This window comes from Lampris incognitus, chromosome 20 (genome assembly GCF_029633865.1).
Source record: "Lampris incognitus isolate fLamInc1 chromosome 20, fLamInc1.hap2, whole genome shotgun sequence".
In the NCBI taxonomy this organism is placed as follows: Eukaryota; Metazoa; Chordata; class Actinopteri; order Lampriformes; family Lampridae; genus Lampris; species Lampris incognitus.
Window position 1 is genome coordinate 13,944,929 of NC_079230.1, and position 19,265 is coordinate 13,964,193.

General features: G+C 41.2%; 1 protein-coding gene across 1 annotated transcript; it reads left to right on the forward strand.

The window, feature by feature from the left end:
- Positions 1 to 8,972: 8,972 nt before the first annotated feature.
- Positions 8,973 to 14,090, forward strand: LOC130131007 (butyrophilin subfamily 1 member A1-like). Its single transcript, XM_056300867.1, has 9 exons — positions 8,973 to 8,988; positions 9,296 to 9,423; positions 9,547 to 9,629; positions 10,058 to 10,396; positions 10,562 to 10,849; positions 11,440 to 11,550; positions 11,966 to 12,007; positions 12,315 to 12,356; positions 13,301 to 14,090. Exons 3-9 carry the CDS (start codon positions 9,554 to 9,556, stop codon positions 13,873 to 13,875), a joined length of 1,473 nt encoding a protein of 490 aa, XP_056156842.1. The 5' UTR covers positions 8,973 to 8,988; positions 9,296 to 9,423; positions 9,547 to 9,553; the 3' UTR covers positions 13,876 to 14,090.
- Positions 14,091 to 19,265: the final 5,175 nt, after the last annotated feature.

Here is a 19,265-nt window from a genome sequence, read left to right on the forward strand (position 1 = left end):
TTGAGCTTGTCCTTCCCTCCCTCTGACACACAAGTAGAGACAAGTATTGCTGCGTGCTTGACTGACTCCAAATCCAAAAAAATCAAGAGCTTTGAACATAAATGGATGCTCTATATTGTGAAGGTCATTGATAAACAGAAGAAAGAGTTAAGGACCCAGAATGCTGCCTTGTGGAACTCCCATATTACAAGTTATAGGGGGACATGTTACATGACCAATTTTAACCACTTCAGACCTGTTAGATAAGTATGAGGAGAGCATCATTACCCCTGCGGAGGAAAGTTTAAATGAGCTGAGTTTGTCCAGCAGTATCTCATGATTCACTGTATCAAAGGCTTTGTAAAAATGAATAAAAAATGTCTCCAGTGACATGACCTTGTTGAGTGAAATATGTATTTGTTCAGTAAATAATAGTAATGCATACATGGTTGATCGGGTAGAGCGTAAATCATATTGGAAGTCATCGCTTTCAAGATGGTGCTTAATTGGTTAGAAATATTTTTTTTAAATAATTTGGATATTATGGGGAGAATGGATATTGTCCTGTAATTTGAAACAATGGATGGATCCACAGATTTAAAAATGGGGGTGATTTGAGCAGCTTCCCAAAGATAGAAAGCCTGACATAGAGATTGATCAGACAATGGAGGAGAGGAATAAAGCTATCAGCATGAGTCTTTAAAAAACTGCATATTTAAACCATAAATATCACACAAGTGTGGGCAGTGGGACCAGTCAGGGTTAATTGTAGTAACACCGCCCCTTTAAGTTTGTATAAAGTTCAGGCATAGCATCGGACAACGATGGTCTGGGTCCCCTCCCCCACGATTAGCTGGTTTGATACATGGCGGAATGTTTGGTTGCTACTTGAAGGCATTTGGTCACTGCTTGTAGAAGCAGAAAGTGCAAGTTGATTCCAAACGGCCAGTGTACGGTACACAAGGAAGTGTGACAAATACAGGCACCAGGGGCTACAGCGTTGAATTGTTAGCCTACCCAGTGACTTCTGCCTAACAATAGGGTAGGTGATTGAACCATAACCAAACATTTCATTAAGGATGATGTGGTTAATAAGTAGACTAAATGTATGCTTTTTTTTTACAGCTTTTGCATATTGCTGTCAGCCGCTGTTCTTCTATTTTTTTTTACTTTTATCATTTTTATCTGCCTTGTTATTGCTGCTGGTGGTGGTTTTGTTTGATATCCTTACTCAAGTCACTTTATTTTTTGCCAACCAGTTACATTAACAACTAGGGTTAAGCCCTCTAAGTGAAGTTGGTTAGCCATAACTGTTTTCATTTCTCATAGTCTGGATGTATTTTATATTAGGCCATTCATAGTCAACCGTAACTGGGCCCACTGATTGGGACGTTAGTTTGAAGCGCTCACCGTTTGAGCTCTTATAGACTTCTTCAGCCTCTTTGCCCAACGAATATAGCAACGTACTGGCTTGTACTTCTCCGTCTTTCTTATGGAGCTCCGTTGCCGTCCTGTAACGTTGGAAGCGTTGGCGCCACTCCGGCCATTGTTCTGGGTGAGTGAAATCAAAGTTTTCTGGCGGTGAGAATTTCGCCATTTCGTCCGATTGTCTTCTGCGGCTATGTGTACGTAGACTTCTGACACCATGTATAGTAGGTTGCAGTATCACGAGGAGGCAAGATATAAGTTTACTGGTTTAATAGAGAACGACTGGTACATGGGTACACTACAAACAGATGCGCTGTCACTACACTGAATGCCCTCTAGCGGCAACGTAGCATTTATAGGCCACTGTATTAATGCGAACAAGCAGCAGCCCAGAGAACTACAAAGACTAACTGATACTAGGTGGGCATGCAGATACATGGCATGCCGCAATCTGCGGGACAGGCTTCCAGCAGTTCTGAGACTGCTACAGGATATTGCACTTGAAAATAGTGGTGATAGATCAGTGAAAGCTACGACCCTGTTACTTGTTCTTAGCACTTATTGTATTCAATCATTTAAAAAACAAAAAAAATCTCTGTCTTGCGCTTTTACTTTAGCACTGGTTTTGCTCTTAGATGCTTGTTTAGATCCACTTATGACCTCTGATGACTAGTAGGTCTCCTGATTTCCTACGTTAAATGCACTTATTGTAAGTCGCTTTGGATAAAAGCGTCGTCTAAATGACTGTAATGTAATGGAGGCAAAGGGCCTTCTTTGTCAGATAGATTTACACTTCATAGAGCTTTTAGTTACCTTTTGTAAAGTACTAGGTGATGCCAATTGTCTTTCTGACATACTCAAATCCAGCTCTCTTGAACTAGCAAGGGCTATGGGTCTAGTAGATGCCCTGAAAGACACATTACAGGACTGCAGAAGTGAGGGTTACTTTGGGGACTTGTGGAAAGAGGTCAAAGAGATTGCAGATCACTGCAAAATAAGGGTTCAAACAGGGTGTAAGAGACAGCCTACTACAAGCTCAAGATTCCACGACTCATTTATGATGAGCACCGTAGGACAGAAAAATAGTGACCAAAGGGTTGATGAGAGCTTCCAAAGGACTCTCTTTTATCAGGTGCTTGACTGTGTCACAGCTGAGCTGCAGAGGCGTTTTACAAAGAAGAATTGTGAGATAATGCAAGGGGTCCATTCAACCCAAAGAGTACAACATTCTGGAGTGAGGAGCCTCTGTTTTCCTTTGCTCAGACTTTTGAGTCAGATTTAGAGGACCTCAAACACGAGGTTCATCAAACCAAGCGGCTTCTTGAAAGGAGAGAGAAAAGTGGAATGGACAGACTGTCTATACTCCTTGACTTTGTTGTGTTTCTAGAACCATACAGAGCAGGTTTGTAAAGAGCTGTTTTGACTTTGTAAGATTTCTGTTGTTACACCAGTCGGCAGTGCTTCCTGCGAGAGAAGCTTCTCAGCTTTGAAACTGATTAAAACCCACCTTAGGACAACAATGGCTGATGACAGGTTAAGTCACCTCGGAATTCTCAGTGTTGAGTCAAGGAGGGCATGCTCCCTTAACATGGATGAGTTTGTGAAACATTTTGCCAGTTCTCACAAGAACTGCAGAATTATGCTGTTTTAAATACCTATGAAAATTTGGCACTTTGGCGGTCCCCTCTGGTCATAAAACCTGCGCCGTGTAGTCCTACTAGCTAGTACACTATAAAATGATGGCCTAGAAAAGTCAATATATAATATGTATGAGCATAAACATGATACCAGCAAAGAAAAGTTGATAATCTCAAAATAATATAAATTTGTGTTTGGTCCATTATGCCTATGTTACAGTGTTAATTGGCTTTGTATTTCATATTATTGGAAAGCCTGTTTGTCAACCTTTACAGCGATGTCCAGCTTGTAAGGAGCATGCATATGTGGAATGAGCAGCACAGCTGTTCATGTGGGTAGCACCCTGCCAATCCTTAGCGGTGTATTCTACTGTTGGTATCTTCTTCTTTTTTTTGGATTGGTTTTAATCAGTAACGAGGGTCAAACAAGACATATTTCCAATCTTACACTTTATTCATTTAATACACCATCAGGAGCCTCAACAGCAGGTGGAAGATCCATACGCTGCCACAACAGCCTTGCACCTCCTCCTCATGCTGGTTACCAACCTGATCACACATTGCTGTGGGATGGCATTCCATTCCTCAACCAGGATTCTTTGCAGGTCAGCAAGCGTGGTTGTGTTGGTCACTTTAACATGGACAGCATGTCCAAGTTGATCCCAGTGTGTTTAATTGGGTTAAGGTCACGACTCTTGTGGGCAGGTTGGTGACCAGCATGAGGAGGAGGTGCCAGGCTGTTGTGGCTGTGTATGGCTCTTCCACTCAAAAATGATAATTGATTGCCTTGAAAAACATAGTCTAGACTACAAAAATAATCTTGTGGGGCAAGAGCTCTATCCTCAGCAGCAGCCCAAAGATGAACTGATGTTAGGTGGGCAGGCAGATACATGGCTCATTCCACGTATGCATGATCCTTACAAGTCGGACATCATTGTAAAGCTCAAAAAACAGGTCTCTCAAAATGACCATCAATTGCCTTGTAAAACATGGTCTGGACTCAGAAATAATCTTAAGGCTATGATGTGTGCACTGATATAAGGCAAGTTTTGTGTTTTATGTGCACTGTTATGGACATTGTTTGAATTTATTTTCTTGTCAATGCTATAAAATCTTTTTCGCCTCCTGCAGAAGCTTTATAACTTGTACTTTTGTATAACTAATGGCAAAGAAAAGTTTATTTCCAGTCCATTTCTGTTTAAATATTTTGTCCATGCATATCTTGTGTTTTCAGACAGACGGACAAAAACATTGTTGACTTAACAAGTTGGTCATACCTGGTGTGTCAAAGCACTTTCATAAATAAACTGTAAAGTGTCACACACAAATCAATTGTTATCTTATGACATTGATGCCTGAGCTTTATTTTCTGAAAATATTTTGGATGTTCAAGACATAGACCCAGATTGTGTCTCCATGAAAACTGTGACCCTACACTCTCCAGTACAGTATGCGAGTACAGTACTCTGTGCGTGTGTGTGTGTGTGTGTGTGTGTGTGTGTGTGTGTGTGAGAGAGAGAGAGAGAGAGAGAGAGAGAGAGAAAGAAAGAAATTGAGCTGCAGTTCCAAGGTGGAGACGCTGGCTATCGATAGTTGTCTTCATGTGAGTATGTGCTGAAACTGATGTACTGCTGCCTTTCTTGGCCAGGTCTCTCTTGAAAAAGAGATTTTAATCTCAATGGGACTAGCCTGGTTAAATAAAGGTAAACGATAGCATGTTTCGTCATTCATACACCTCTAATCAGCAATAATGGCATTAAGGCTTCTAAGATGCCAGGCTAGGGTTAGCCTACACATTAATTTTCTGTCATGATATCATTGACCCCCCCCCCGATTAGCCTTGGCCACCCCATATAAAAAAAAAAGCTAGTTCCGCCACTGCTGGGAATGCACTGATTTCTTCCTTCATGTTTTGGGGTTTTCCGGTTACTTCCTTGATGGTTCTGAAAAGTTTGATGGGCATAGCAACAGCAACTAAGGGGGGGGGGGGGGCTTCACGAAAGGTCAATTGTAATTGCATGTAAAATCTACAACCAGTTGCAACATCTCAATTTCAATTTGTGTTATTGAATGTGTATGTTTCTGACTAACATAAATGGCAACTCCACCGCCAATTTTATCAGCGTGACCTCTACGACATAGATGGTAATTTTCTATTAAGAGAAAAGAATCCTGAATAGTGGGAGTTAACCATGATTCAGAAGTAGCCATTATATGTGCTTTTGACTACACAAGCATAATCTTAATTTCATCCACTCTGGGGGCAAGGCTTCAAGTGTTTGTGTAACAGCCATTTATTGATGTGTTTATTTTGAGTCAATTCACATTTTGGTCAGTAGGTGGCAGTTTCTTGTTGTGGGAAGTGCATTTATACAAGTGGGTTCATGAGGGTCAGGGGTGGATGCTAGGTGGCGTACAGTTTTTTGACAGCGTCCGAGGCGTCGAGGATAGAGTAGCAGTGTCTAGTTACTATAGGCTACCTAACTGTGAGAATGATGAAGTTTGATGTACTTGAATGCAAAGAAACGCTGTAAAAGAAGTGTGTGAGTAATACACGAAGGAAGCAAATCAACGGTAACGTCTGGACATTGTTTGTGTATGCAACAGCTGATGCCGGCGCGCGTTAATTACTTTCACTGGCGCGCACCAGTGACTTATTGGAAAGCCACTTACAGTTTGTATGGCAAATTATAAAACCTTGAATCCTACCAAGGTGTGACAGGCTAGATGGATTTTTTTCTGAAGCTGTTCAAACTTCCTTGTGGTTTAACCACGTTAGCTTCAGGACACAGCGCAGATATAGCGCGGGGGGGGGGGGTAGTTGGATTTATTGGATTTTTAGGACAGGAAAAAAGGATAGGAGTCATGACTGAGAACATAAGCTGTGGTTGTATTACATTTGGTAAATGTGTGTACAAAGAGTCTGTTGTAATTTGCCTGATGAGCATACAGTCCCAGCAAGTCAATATAAAAACATTAGAGTCAGTTTCAGGATTAGGTCCAACAGTTCCAGTAAATAGAAGACTAGGTCGCAAAAGGTTAGGTTCAAAAATGTTCAAACCTGCTGTTGTCAGAGTTCTTCGGGCACAGCATTTTAAAGTGCACTACCCACCAATTCAATATGATGGTATGCACTGAGAGGGATTGCTCTTGTCACCTGATCGGTGGGTATGATCTGATTGAACTGATCAATCAAGGATTGAGCTGGTCCACTGTAGCAACTCCGAGGGTCCAATGGTCATGCGCCCTGCTATGTGCACCCTGCTATGTGCACCCTGCCCCAGGTCGCACCCCACTACGGTGCAGTCAAACGGCAGTGATGGACAACATGGTCCCCCCCCATTGAGGTGCCAGGCGAAAGGGCATGAACCATCAACTGCAAGGTCATAAGCATATTTGATTCAGGTGTGTTTTAGACATGATTCATATTTATCTGTGCTTTACGGATTTATTTAAGTTGCTTAGATTTAAATTCATTTGAAAGACATGATATGAATGTAATTAGATGGGTGAGGAAAAAAGAATCCTTGCCAGTTTCTTAATTGTGTCAGACAATGAGGGGAAGTACCTGGAGAATAGGAGGAAGAGAGTAAGATCCATCTGCAATTGAATGCTGAAGACCATCAGAAGCTGTTTTGTGTCTAAATTGACCCCACAGGAGAACAACGCTAATAAACATTTCAAGTAGCTATTTTGGCTAGCTGCTTGTTTTATAACATGGCTTAAGGACTTTATTCTTTATGTTAAAATAATGGCCTGAAATAAAGGTTATTAAAAGAACAAAGATTATTTGAACTTTCTCCACAAACCTAAATATTGTTTCACGTTAAAGTCCAACAGAAAACACTTTGTCATCAAAAGAATGTAATTTTCAGACATAACATACTGTGGGCCAGACGAAATTCAAGTGAGGATTTTAAGTGACATTTCTTATTTCGTTGAACATAATTTTACTGCAACCTTGTGCCAGCATGTCAAATGCATGTCGGAATAAAAAAGGGGTAAAAATTAGTTGATGGCTAACTATTCAATACAGTTTAATCCAATAGTTTATGGTCCTCAAAATAATTTAACATGGTGTAGAGCCGAAGGAACGGAGAAGACCGTAGGTTCCCACTCCAGCCGTGTAGGCAACTTTCTTTAATCCACGGTAAATCAGAGAGACAACAAAACCACAGCTCGACTGAGCGGAGGCGGCAAGAATAACCAGAAAACTGGCTGGACAACCAGAACTTAACCCTGCGTTAACCTGCCAGGGCAACCATGACTTAACCCTTAGTTCCTGGGTTGAATTCTGTCCCCAATGTGTCCACCACAATGGCATGTTTGATCTAAAGGCTAGAAATGGCTATTGATGAATTTGATTTTAAAAGTCACTCTACTTTAAATGAATGATTTTAACAAATCGTATTTTACGAAAACAGAATTCAAGAGATTTGGTGTTGTACGTCGGAAAGAAACCAGTGCAGGGGTCCGGCAGGGTCAAGCCCGTAGGCACGTTTATTCTTATTCAGGGAAGGGAAATGCGGGATGTGTATGGTGCAACTAGAGTCCTGGGTGTGGGGTGTGTAAAAGACTGTGCGTTTGTGTGCAGGGCGAGTGTGGTGCGTGTGTGCAGGAATGTAAATGACGGGAGGGTGTTTGTGCGTGCTGGTGATGCGCAAGTCCGGGAGTAGGGGCTCTGCGGGAGGCAGCGTGGGAGCACAAGGGAGGGGGCCGAGGAATACAAGGGACGCGAGGAAGACGGAGCCCGAGAAGCACCGGCACCGGGGGGTTCTGGGAGGACGGGGGGAAGAGAGACACAGAATTAGACTCAGGAATCACGACATAGGAATTGCAGGAGGAAACACAGCCAAAGAGTCTAGCGATCTACTGGGTAACTACCGTACTGGATGGCACCGACTGCACGTCAGCGTCCTCTCTTGTAGCTGGCTGCAGATTGGCCTCAGGTGCGCTGGTCACCGATGAGCCTCTGGCGCGTAGCTGCGCTCTCAACGGGCGCGCTGATAGAACCCAGCCGGTAGACTCAGGCGGAGACGCGCCTTGCGTCTGGACCACAACATTTGGGTCCTTGTGATGATGGTATGAATTGCACATCCATAAAACAACCAGATACAGAGACATATTTCTCAGGCTTAGATATGTGCACGTACTTTTCAACTGTAGCTTCCCTATTCCTATCAGTTCAGTAGTTGATCATTGAGCTCGAGGCCTCTTTTTTACCTCTCCCCTTAACATAGACTTATCTGCCCTTCCGGGTTCTGTTGCTAATAAAGATTATAAAGGTGAAACGGAAAGTAGATGAAGATTATGGGTGACCTCCCCTAGTTATTCTAGATCCCGTATGTGTATCTGAATACGGTGATCACAAATGCAGTGTCCATGACAATAAAAAGTATGTTGAAACGCTCAAGTTAGGATATTCCCTGAAACAATAAAAACAGAATTAGAATTTGCCACGGGATTTGTTCCTCAGAACCAAGGTATCAGACGTTGTCTAATTATTCTGTTATTTCTAGATCCGTTATTTCCATAAAATAAAGTATTAAAAAGTGACAAACTTTGTACCTCATGTTTCTAGTTCTGCAATACGTTTACTTGTCCTCAAGATGGCGCCTCCAACCAAAAGGTGCATTTTTATTTCATTTATTTTTTTGCAATTTGCCAAGAAAATAAAAATAAAAACAGAACCAAATGTTCTGTCTTTCTTAGATTACTCGTTAGTTTGAGTGGAGAATGAGACCAAGTAATATAAGCCCCTTGCCCAAATCATACGGTACAAAAGGACAATTATTTACGATCAAACGGTGTCAGCCTTGAACTTCGCTACCGGCGGTCCTACCGCTCACAGTGTGGGTGTGGTTTAATATGACAATACCTCGACTGTCTGTCAGTTCCCACAGTTATCAGACCTCAGGTTTCTGCTGGGAAGAAACAGCCATAGGTAAGATTAATGTAACCGGTTATTTTCTTGACCGGTGCGGGATTCGATACGAGATGTACTGCACCCCAAGGCGACATCACTAACCGCTCGGCTAAAGGGTCAGACCCGTTAGCTAGGGGGCTAACGGCTCTTATTAGTAGTTTACATTAACATCAGCCTGCCTAGTTTTCTTGTAAATGTTAACATTAGCCTTCAGGTTATCTCCTGAAGTTATGTCAAGTGAGGAAACACATCTTGCAATGAAGTTCACCTGAGCACACTAGTGTTTTTACTTTTTATTATTACGCCTTTCCTCTGCTGATCACAGACGACCTTGCTACAGCTAGGTTCTCTCTCGGGAAATGTCGGCTCGTCCTTTTTATTTGAATCATCACATCTCGAAACTCCCGTCCCCCAGACTACCGACCCTAGTTTCGTTCTGGTTGTTTTTAAGACGTAAGTGTCAAGACTCATTTGTCGTCTTGCTATCTAGCAATATGGGGGCATTGCTGGCGGGGGGCATTTTAGTAGAAACTAGCACGCTCATTATTGATTAATTTGCTCTGTACCCTTTGTCAGGGATAAAATGTTGCCTTTGATCCGGAACATCTGCGTTAAGATCATAGTCTGGGTCATCCTTGATGCCAGTCCTATTAACACAGGTAAACACACATTTACCTTGCTGACTGACTTTGATGAGAAATGAATAGTAACGACGCCCCCTCTTCAATGTATTGAGTTGGAGTGTATACGTCGTCTATTATTCATGACCAGTAGACAGTTTTATCACATCAAAGAAGGTTGAATCAGTTCATCTGGATACAGCGTTTATTGACAGATACGTTTCATCACTCCACTAAGTGGCATCGTCAGTCTGGTGAACTGGTTCAACCTTCTTTGACTTTCTTACCCGGATTATTGATTATGCATCGACGGTTTGATCATACTTTTTTCTTGTTTTGTGCCTGAAAACAAACATTATCAGCAAATTTGAAATGATAAATAAAAATACACATCATTTGCTCTTACGAGTGTATCTCTGAGATTTTCACCTGTATTTCTTTTGTCTCTCTTACGCAAAATCCCACAGAGTTCAACCTTATCGTCCCGTCTCATACTGTAATTGGCTTGGCGGGCCATGACGTCATTCTGCCGTGCGTCCTCTCTTCTCACGCAAGTGCTGTTTCTATGAGCGTCAGGTGGTTCAGGCATGGCGAGTTTCTTGACTACCTTTATCTGTATGAATCCAAAAAGATTTCAGCGAGAAAAGGCAGCGAACACCGGGTGAGTTTGCTTACCCAGCAGCTGGAAAGAGGCAATGTGTCTTTGCTGCTGAAGGACTTAAGGATGGCCGATGCGGGACGTTACCTCTGCCATGTCTCTGAGCAGGAGGAGGCTCGGGAGGAGCCCATTGATCTCGAAATCATACGTAAGTGGCCTTTGAACCTACCCACTGTGTCTAGGTGTGTACTATGAAGTCTCTAGAGGGAGCATTATGAACGAAGGTAGATCATGAAAACTAACTTTAAACAGGATGAGTTATTTATCTTTTCATTGGCTAATTTTTTTCTTATTCTGTGTTGATCGAAAACAGAGCATGGCAGTGTTCCCAGGATCTCTCTGGTCAGGCACCACAAATCATCCGTTCAATTTAGCTGCAGGTCCCATTCCTGGTATCCACAACCCCATATGATTTGGATAGACCACAGAGGACAGGAGTTGATGTCAGCAACAATCGAACGAACCAGCTCTTCAAAACCCGAGCTATTGCACTCCGTTACCAGCACAGTGAATGTAGAAGGCGGCCAGTGGGAGGAAATCTTTTGCGTGGTGACATCACAGGACAGGGAGTACAAGTTGGAGTCCACGATACAAATTGCTGGTGAAGCCGTATGCTTTAAAACATTGGTTTTCAGACCAAATATACTTATAGATTCTCATTCATGATCACATTCACTCATCTAAGTGACTTCTCCATTGAAGAGGTCACTTACATGAGTGATGAAACATTTCTCTCAATAAACGTTGTGTCCAGATGAACCGATTAAACGTTCTGTGATTTCCTTACCTGAATTATTGAGCATTTATAAAACTATAATTATACTTTTTTTTACTCTTTCCTAAATCATATAACTGGCTTGTCTTAAAATATGTCAATTATTGCATCCTCCTAAAAAACATCTTCCATCAGTCCTGATTCAATTTTAGCAAGTATGTGGTGACAGTAGGTGTCACAGTTAAGTGTCTGATTTCGGATCAAAAGTATTCACTTGGTTTTTGTAACTGTCATCTCACTAAATCCAATGTACGCAATCTAGATACATAAATCATAATCTAATCTATGTTTACCACCTATAGAAAAAAAAGGTTTTGGGTTGATGCACCTTCCACCACAGATGCTATTGAAAGTAGGTTTTGATTGCAATTGTTGTGTTCTGACCTTTGACCTCTACTGATTCTCTCTCATAACAGAGGAGTACTACAAAGAAAGTGCTTTTGAGCGGGCCTACGTTTCTGTTTTTGCAATCTCTATTTTCCTTGGGTTGACTTCCATAGCTGCATCTTTGCTCCACGTGAGGAGAGGTTGGTTTAAAATAAGTCTATGAATCCAGAAGTCAATTTGATTTCAGCACAGAGTCAAGTCAAGTCAATTTTATTTGTAAAGCCCAATATCACATATTACAAATTTGCCTCAAGGGGAAGCTTTTACATGAATTAGTGTTTGTTTGTTTGTTTGTTTGTTTGTATGTGTGTGTGTGTGTGTGTGTGTGTGTGTGTGTGTGTGTGTGTGTGTGTGTGTGTGCGTGATTGCGTGCGTGCGTGTGCATGTGTGTGTGTGTGTTTAGATGCAGAGAGGAAACAGCAGAAATTGTGTAAAATTAAATGCTACAAAAGATGTTTACTCAATTTCAACAATTTTCTAAAATTCATTGAGTTGTCAGATACCTTCTGGGTCTATGATTATCTAATATGAATACCCTTTTTATTCGATTTACAGCTAAAACGGAGAAGGAGGAGGACTTGGAAAAACAAAAAAGAGGTACGGAAGTGGGTTGAAATAAATTTGGAAAAACAAAGCCTTTAACCTACTATTCAGAAGTCATCAATGAGCCAATTTGATTTCAGCACAGAGGAAGCTTTTACACGAATTACAGTGTTTTTGTGGTTTGTTTTTGGGTTGTTGTTTTTTTTTAGAAGCAGACAGGAAACAGCAGAAATTATGTAAAATTAAATGCTACAAAAGATGTTTACTCAATTTCAACAATTTTCTAAAATTCATTCAGTTGTCAGATACCTTCTGGGTCTATGATTATCTAATATGAATACCCTTTTTATTCGATTTACAGCTCAAACGGAGAAGGAGGAGGACTTGGAAAAACAAAAAAGAGGTACGGAAGTGAGTTGAAATAAATTTGGAAAAATAAAGCCTTTAACCTACTGTAGATAATTTTGTATTTTGTTTATTTCACAGAGATTCAGGAACACTTGATAGGTATGTAGCGGCGGTATCATACATAAATACAAATATGAGCTTTTGTAAATACCAAAGTGAGGGTAACTGTGCACAACACAGTTTATCGGAAACAGGAAGAACGGTTTGTCAAGGCCATTTTATAGATACTGGATGACTTTTACAATACCATTAAAAAAAAACAACAACTCTACAGCATTTAGCTGGAGCCACGTGGCCTGCTCCAAGATTGTAAGCATACATTGAGGTGAAGTTCTGGAGTAACTTCCTTCAGAAATCGAATGATCCATATTATATCTAGAAAATGACATATCTTAAGTGTTTTCGCGATTGTTTCTTTAGACTGAGTCTGTTTTTAGAGTGTATCAGCATAAACAGTGGATCAACCGCACTTTCTCTGGATCTCAACTTTGACACAGTCATCAAAATGCGAGACTATTATCACAGTACTGTCATTTGCATGAATGGGTGCTCTTTTCTTTTTTGACTCCCTATTCATTTCTTTCCCGCTTGTCCATAAAACAGAAATGACTGGAGAAGTCCCAGACACAGGTAAAAATGAAATGATTTCAGTGTTGTTGCCAACGTGATTTGTTTTCTGCATAAAAAGCAATAGATAATAATCAATGCTTTCTATTTTTTGTTTTCAGTTTGGATGTCAATGTATGATCATGCAGGTAACATTGCCCCCCATTCACTGAAGAATACAGTTTTGCTCGCTAGAATGAACACAATCTTTGAACAAATGAGTGAAAGTAAGAATAAATAAATAAATAGATGATTTGATGAACGAACGAATACTCTAGAGTAGTCATGTTTGTATTTCAACTGACAGAAAGGTGTCGTTAATCTGTTTTACAGACGATGTAATGCTTGATGCTGATACTGCACACGGCAGACTCAAGCTGTCGGAAGACAAAAAGTCCGTGTCATTTGGAGAACTAGATAGACAGAAAACCCAAACCGACAAGAGGTTTATACATAAGACTTGTGTCCTGGGAGAGGCTGGATATGACAGCGGTAGACATTACTGGGAGTTTAACCTGAGCAATAAGACCCAGTGGAGTATTGGGATCATCCAGGAGCCAACAAAGGAGCAGAGAAAGGCAAAAAATGAACAAACCTATCCTGAGAACGGCTGCTGGAGCATATGTTTCGATAAAGAACTGAAAACTGTTGAGAAAAATCCCAAAATTTTCCCCTCTGTGCTGAAACCTGATAAACTTGGCGTGTTTCTGGACTATGATAAAAGGACAATAGCATTTTTCAATGTAGAGAAAAAATACTATATCCATTGCGTCACAGCAAATTTTAAGGGGAAATTGTTTCCTTTAATAGGCCCTTTGAAAGGATGCGAGAAGAGTCTGAAAATCTCATCTGTAAAAAGAGGTCCACACAAAACAGAAAATGACACAGTGTCTTCAACAGCTGATTGAAATATTCCTGGCTAGTGGTATTTAATCATGTTATTTGATAAAATTACATGTTTAAAAGGAAGAAAGACAATTTTGTTTACATGCGGGTGTGTTAAGATTAATGAACAGTCAGGATTTTCCCATCCATGTATGTGTTGTTTTTTTTTTTTTACTAATAATTCTTTACATTATATGCATGCTGTGCTTTTACTTAACTTGTATTTGAGTTTCTTACGTTTCTGGACACTGTTGAATATATCTTTTTTGTTCCTATGTATGCCATTTTGTCTTGTTTTGTGTTCGAAAAATATAAAAAATTTGGTATTGTATTTGACTTCATTTTGTACAGTCATAATAATGATAAACAGGCAGCAGTTTGTAAAGATGGGCGAACATAAATCGCCATGCATGGATATCATTTGTGGTGTACCCCAGGGGTCGGTTTTACGTCCAAAACTGTTCATTCTGTACTTAAATGATATATGCAAGTATTGAAATTTGTTGTATTTGCAGATGACATGAATATATTTTGTTCTGGTGAGAATTTACAGCAGCTTTTGAAGGTGACCACGATAGAAATGAAAAAAAAAATAAAACAGTGGTTTGACAGAAACAAATTATCCTTAAATCTGGACAAAACAAAATTTATCCATCCATGATCCAAGCCGCTTATCCCAATTGGGGTCGCGGGGGGCGCTGGAGCCTATCCCAGCAGTCACTGGGCAGCAGGCGGGGAGACACCCTGGACAGGCCACCAGTCCATCAAAGGGACAAAACACATACACACACACACACACACACACACACACACACACACACACACACACACACACACACACACACACACACAGTCGTATTTCACTATCCTTGTGTGGACCCCTCATTTCCTAACCTTAACCACGTAAACTACATTCCTAACCCTAACCCTTACCCTAACCCTAATTCTAACCGTAACCCTAAAACCAACTCCTGACCCTAAAATACACCCTTTTCCTTGTGAGGACCTCTGAAATGTCCACACAAGGTATGTGCTGTCAGGTTTTGCTGTCCTTGTGGGGACATTTGGTCCCCACAAGGACAGCAAAATATGTACACACACACACACACACACACACACACACACACACACACACACACACACACACACACACACACATACATCTAGGGACAATTTAGTATGGCCACCTCCCCTGACCTACATGTCTTCAGACTGTGGGAGAAAGCCGGAGAAATCAGAGGAAACCCACGCAGACACGGCAAGAACATGCAAACCACAAAGCCCCCCCGCCCCCCCCAACATAACAAATCTCAATTTAACCACCTTAGAAAAGATAATAAATGTTTAACGGAAACTGATGCTGTGATACTTTCACACCCAGCACAGACACACAGACTTTTAAAGGGAGCTGTTGTTTGAAAAGAGGAGACATTGCTATTAAGTAGGCTTTTTTAATGTTTAATTTGTTTAATTCTGATGGAATTTGAAATTCGGAATTTGAAATGATTCTGATGATAAATGATTCTAATCTAAGATTCTGAATATCTAAGGAAAGAAATTGAAAAAGTTTATCTTTTTCCCTGAATTCGGGGGGGGCTAGACTGTAGGTGCATATATTGACACAAAAGCAATTTTCTTACCTTATATGGATGGAAATTATAAAATAAACACAAAAGTAAAAGTATTGATTGACAATGTCCAGCTAGAATGAGTATATTGTGGTGATACACAATTGACCTTTCGCAAAGTCCCGCCCCCCTTAGTTACTGTTGCTGTGCCCGTCAAGCATTTCAGAACTATCCAGGAAGTAGCTGGAAAACACCAAAACATGAAGGAAGAAATCAGGGCATCGTGTGGGTAAAAGTAACAGTAAAAATACGTTATGTGTATTAGCTATCAATAATAGCTAGTAGCAAGCTTAGCTTGGAGCAGACAGGTATTTTTGTTGATTTTGGGTGGATTAAGCTGGCCATGGGGTCTGCTATAGTGCCAAATCTATTGCCGACATTGTGCTTCTTGCGTTCTGAGTTTCGGGAAGGGAAATAAAATTACACCCCTCCAAACGTTTCAGATATCTAGTATCCGATTTGCAGATCCCATCGGCACACCGTTTCAGCATTTTGCTGTGTGTTTGAAAGATTGACGGACCGTTGCTAAGGTAGGATTGGACAAGCACCGTTCTGGGGCGGTACTTTGCGAAAGGTTAGTGGAGGGTGGATTCACCAGGGGCTGCTGCTCCTTTAAGGCGGACGTTCAGCGTGCTGACGTAGCACTGCTTAGAGTTTCCGGGGCGGAGTCATGTCGGCAGCAGCCTAGCGGTTAGCTGGTTGCCACGACAGATTGCGCTGTAACGGTGTTGTTTTGTGTGGCGAGTAAACGGAAGTGACTCGACTCGATCTCTCCGTCTCCTCGTTCCTGCACTCCCACAATATGACAATACATTTCTAGGCGTGATAGTAGACCACAAAACCTGCCGGAAACCTCACATAACATATATGTGAGATGTAGCACCTCTATTCGGAATTAGAAAGGATAGCTATACATCAATTTCCTAGGCTCTGAGTAGTGTGGTTGACAAGACTCACAAGGAGACGTCGCTTTTATAACAGAACAGCTGGCAGGTTTATTGCACAATCTCTGTTCCACACCATTCACAATAATGTTTTCTTTTGTAATTGAAAGTACCCCAAAATAAAATAGTGTTGCAGGTGTAGGTGCATATAAATAACAGACAGAGTCGGGTTGTGTCGCTTAGTAACATGTATTCACCGGCTGTGCCCATAACGCAACTGAGGCATTGTAGAGCCGAAGGAACGGAGAAGACCGTAGGTTCACACTTTAGCCGTGTAGGCAACTTTCTTTAATCCACGGTAAATCAGAGAGCAACAAAACCCCAGCTCGACTGAGCGGAGGTGGCAAGAATAACCAGAAAACTGGCTGGACAACCATAACTTAACCCTGCGTTAACCTGCCAGGGCAACCATGACTTAACCCTTAGTTCCTGGGTTGAATTCTGTCCCCAATACGTGTCCACCACAGCATGTTACACAGGGCCAAGTATACATCAATCAGTGCCCCCAGGGGGAGCTGTTGGCTGCATAACATTACCCTACAACAAATAGAGCTCTGTGTTTTAGGAAAAATAACAATGAAAATAAATTTTCTTTTGGTTTGTCTTTGAAAATAAAGTGGAGAGAGTCAATCTACCCGGGTAGTAACACAAAACACTTTTAAGTGTTCCTTATCTGGAATCCAGTATCCGATATCCTGATGCAGCAGATCAGTTCAGTCACTCCGCAGGATGGAACCGACACAGCTGGGACAGGCTCGCTATCGAAGTCGATATGGTATGGATCCAAACCAAATCCAGGATAAAGAAAAAAACAATCTGCACGTAACAGTGCAGAATAAATATAATCAGTTATAATTATTTCTATTTATTTTCTGTATATGGTGCCTTATTCACTTTTCTTTTCTCAATAAACCAGTTACACATTCAAAACCATTAACCATGGCTATGAAATAACCGTTCACATCACACTATGACTAACTGTGCTCCATACAAGTCTGTTTGACTATAGGCAACAGTTTGCATTGACAAAGTCAAAATAATGGTAAAACGTAACCAATACCATTTCCACACTTCCTTTTTTAAAATAAAAAGTGAATGATGTAACCGGTTATTTTTTTGCCCGGTGCGGGATTCGATACGGGGTGTACTGCACCACAAGGCGACATCACTAACCGTTCGGCTAAAGGGTCAGACCCATTAGCTAGGGACTAACGTGTCTTATCAGTAGTTTACAATGATGTTCCTCAAAAGGGTTAATGAATTTTTATCTTAAACATATGATGAACTGTAGGTTATTCCTTTTTAACAACATGAAATGAGTGCATTATTTTTTAGCATGTCAGTAAAACACACTCAAAACACAATAACTTAGCTAAATGCTCCGTTTAGCCAAACACAAATGACACAGAATGAGCCAAATGCAATATGTAAACATTTCACAATACTCTCACATCACTCCGATTGGTTTTGTAATTGTACGCGATCTTAACACCTCATATTGTTCACTGATAATATCCCACTCGTTGTAGCTAACAAGATGGTAGCAAGTTCAGACAAAGGAAACAGAGTCTAATGTGTGGATTTGTTGATCGCCTCAGATTATTGGCAATGGTTTATCTGTAGTGTAATGTGCATGGATAAGAAGACACGCTCGCCGCCGGCTGGCGGGCCTAACTCTTTAGTCGAGCGGTTAGCGGTGTCTCCTGCGGTGCGGGCGATGCAGGTTCGCTTCCCGGCAGTGCCTGTGGTTGCGTTGTCCCGCGAATTCGCTACAGTATGTTATAGCCTACCTATTTACCTGTTTGAAATAAATCATCATTCATTCATTCGTCTTACTCTTATAAATCTATACTTGTGTAAACTACTAATAAGACACGTTAGTCCCTAGCTAACGGGTCGCGCGGTTAGTGACGTCGCCTTGTGGCGCAGTACACCTCGTATCGAATCCCGCACCGGGCAAGAAAATAACCGGTTACACTACTCTGGTGTCCCAGGCAAATAAGCATAGAGTGATAAACAAAAAAGGATAATCTGGGTCTAAAACATAAGTCATTTCTGATGTTATTTTGAGTAAATCTCCCTGATTACTGTTTTATATTGTTTTCTACAGTATTCTTTTCTTCAAAGTGTATTTCTTTGAAAGAGTTCCGCTAATCACTGATCGGTTCTTGATTGCTTGTGTCTGAGCTATCGTTAGAGGGGATCACGTGGCCTTCATTCGTCCATTGTAACACTGGACGTAACTGAAGCGACATCGTGTCTCGTGTTTTTCCTTTATTATTCCCCTTTACAGGTAAGAAAAGTGATCGTATTACGTTTCGTGACACATTTATGTTTTTGGTATTTTAGGAGATAAGTAGGAAGTAAATTGTTGGTGTCTGCAGTAACTTTGAGAGCTAATAACCTTACTTATATCTGAATGTTACACTCACCGTAGCTTTCTTGCTAGCCACCTGCGCCGTGTGGCGCGAGCACCATTGTTTTAGAGGTGTATTTGTGATGGTTGTGTGCAATGTTTGGCATTGAATAAGGGTAGTGTAACGTGCATGGATAAGAAGACACGTTGGCCGCTGAGTGGCGGGTCAGACACTTTAGTCGAGCGGTTAGCGATGTCTGCTGCGGTGCGGGCGAGACGGGTTCGCTTCCCGGCCGCGGCAGTTCCTGTGGTTGCGTGGCCCCTGAATTCGCTGCAATATGTTTCGTGATGAAACGTGTTGCCCTATTGTTATATTTGGATGGGTAAAATAGTGACGTTAAATAGCTTTCTTTTTTTTAAGATATCAGTTTGGTTATGACAACTATACACGTCCGATGTGAAGTTATTTTCATTTATATTTGAAC

Excerpts from the sequence above, each read along its gene's own strand:
- LOC130131007 (XM_056300867.1), top strand. The coding sequence starts at position 9,554 with ATGTTGCCTTTGATCCGGAACATCTGCGTTAAGATCATAGTCTGGGTC. Across the intron at positions 9,630-10,057 it reads TGCCAGTCCTATTAACACAG|AGTTCAACCTTATCGTCCCG; the intron begins GTAAACACACAT and ends AAAATCCCACAG. Across the intron at positions 11,551-11,965 it reads TTTGCTCCACGTGAGGAGAG|CTAAAACGGAGAAGGAGGAG; the intron begins GTTGGTTTAAAA and ends TTCGATTTACAG.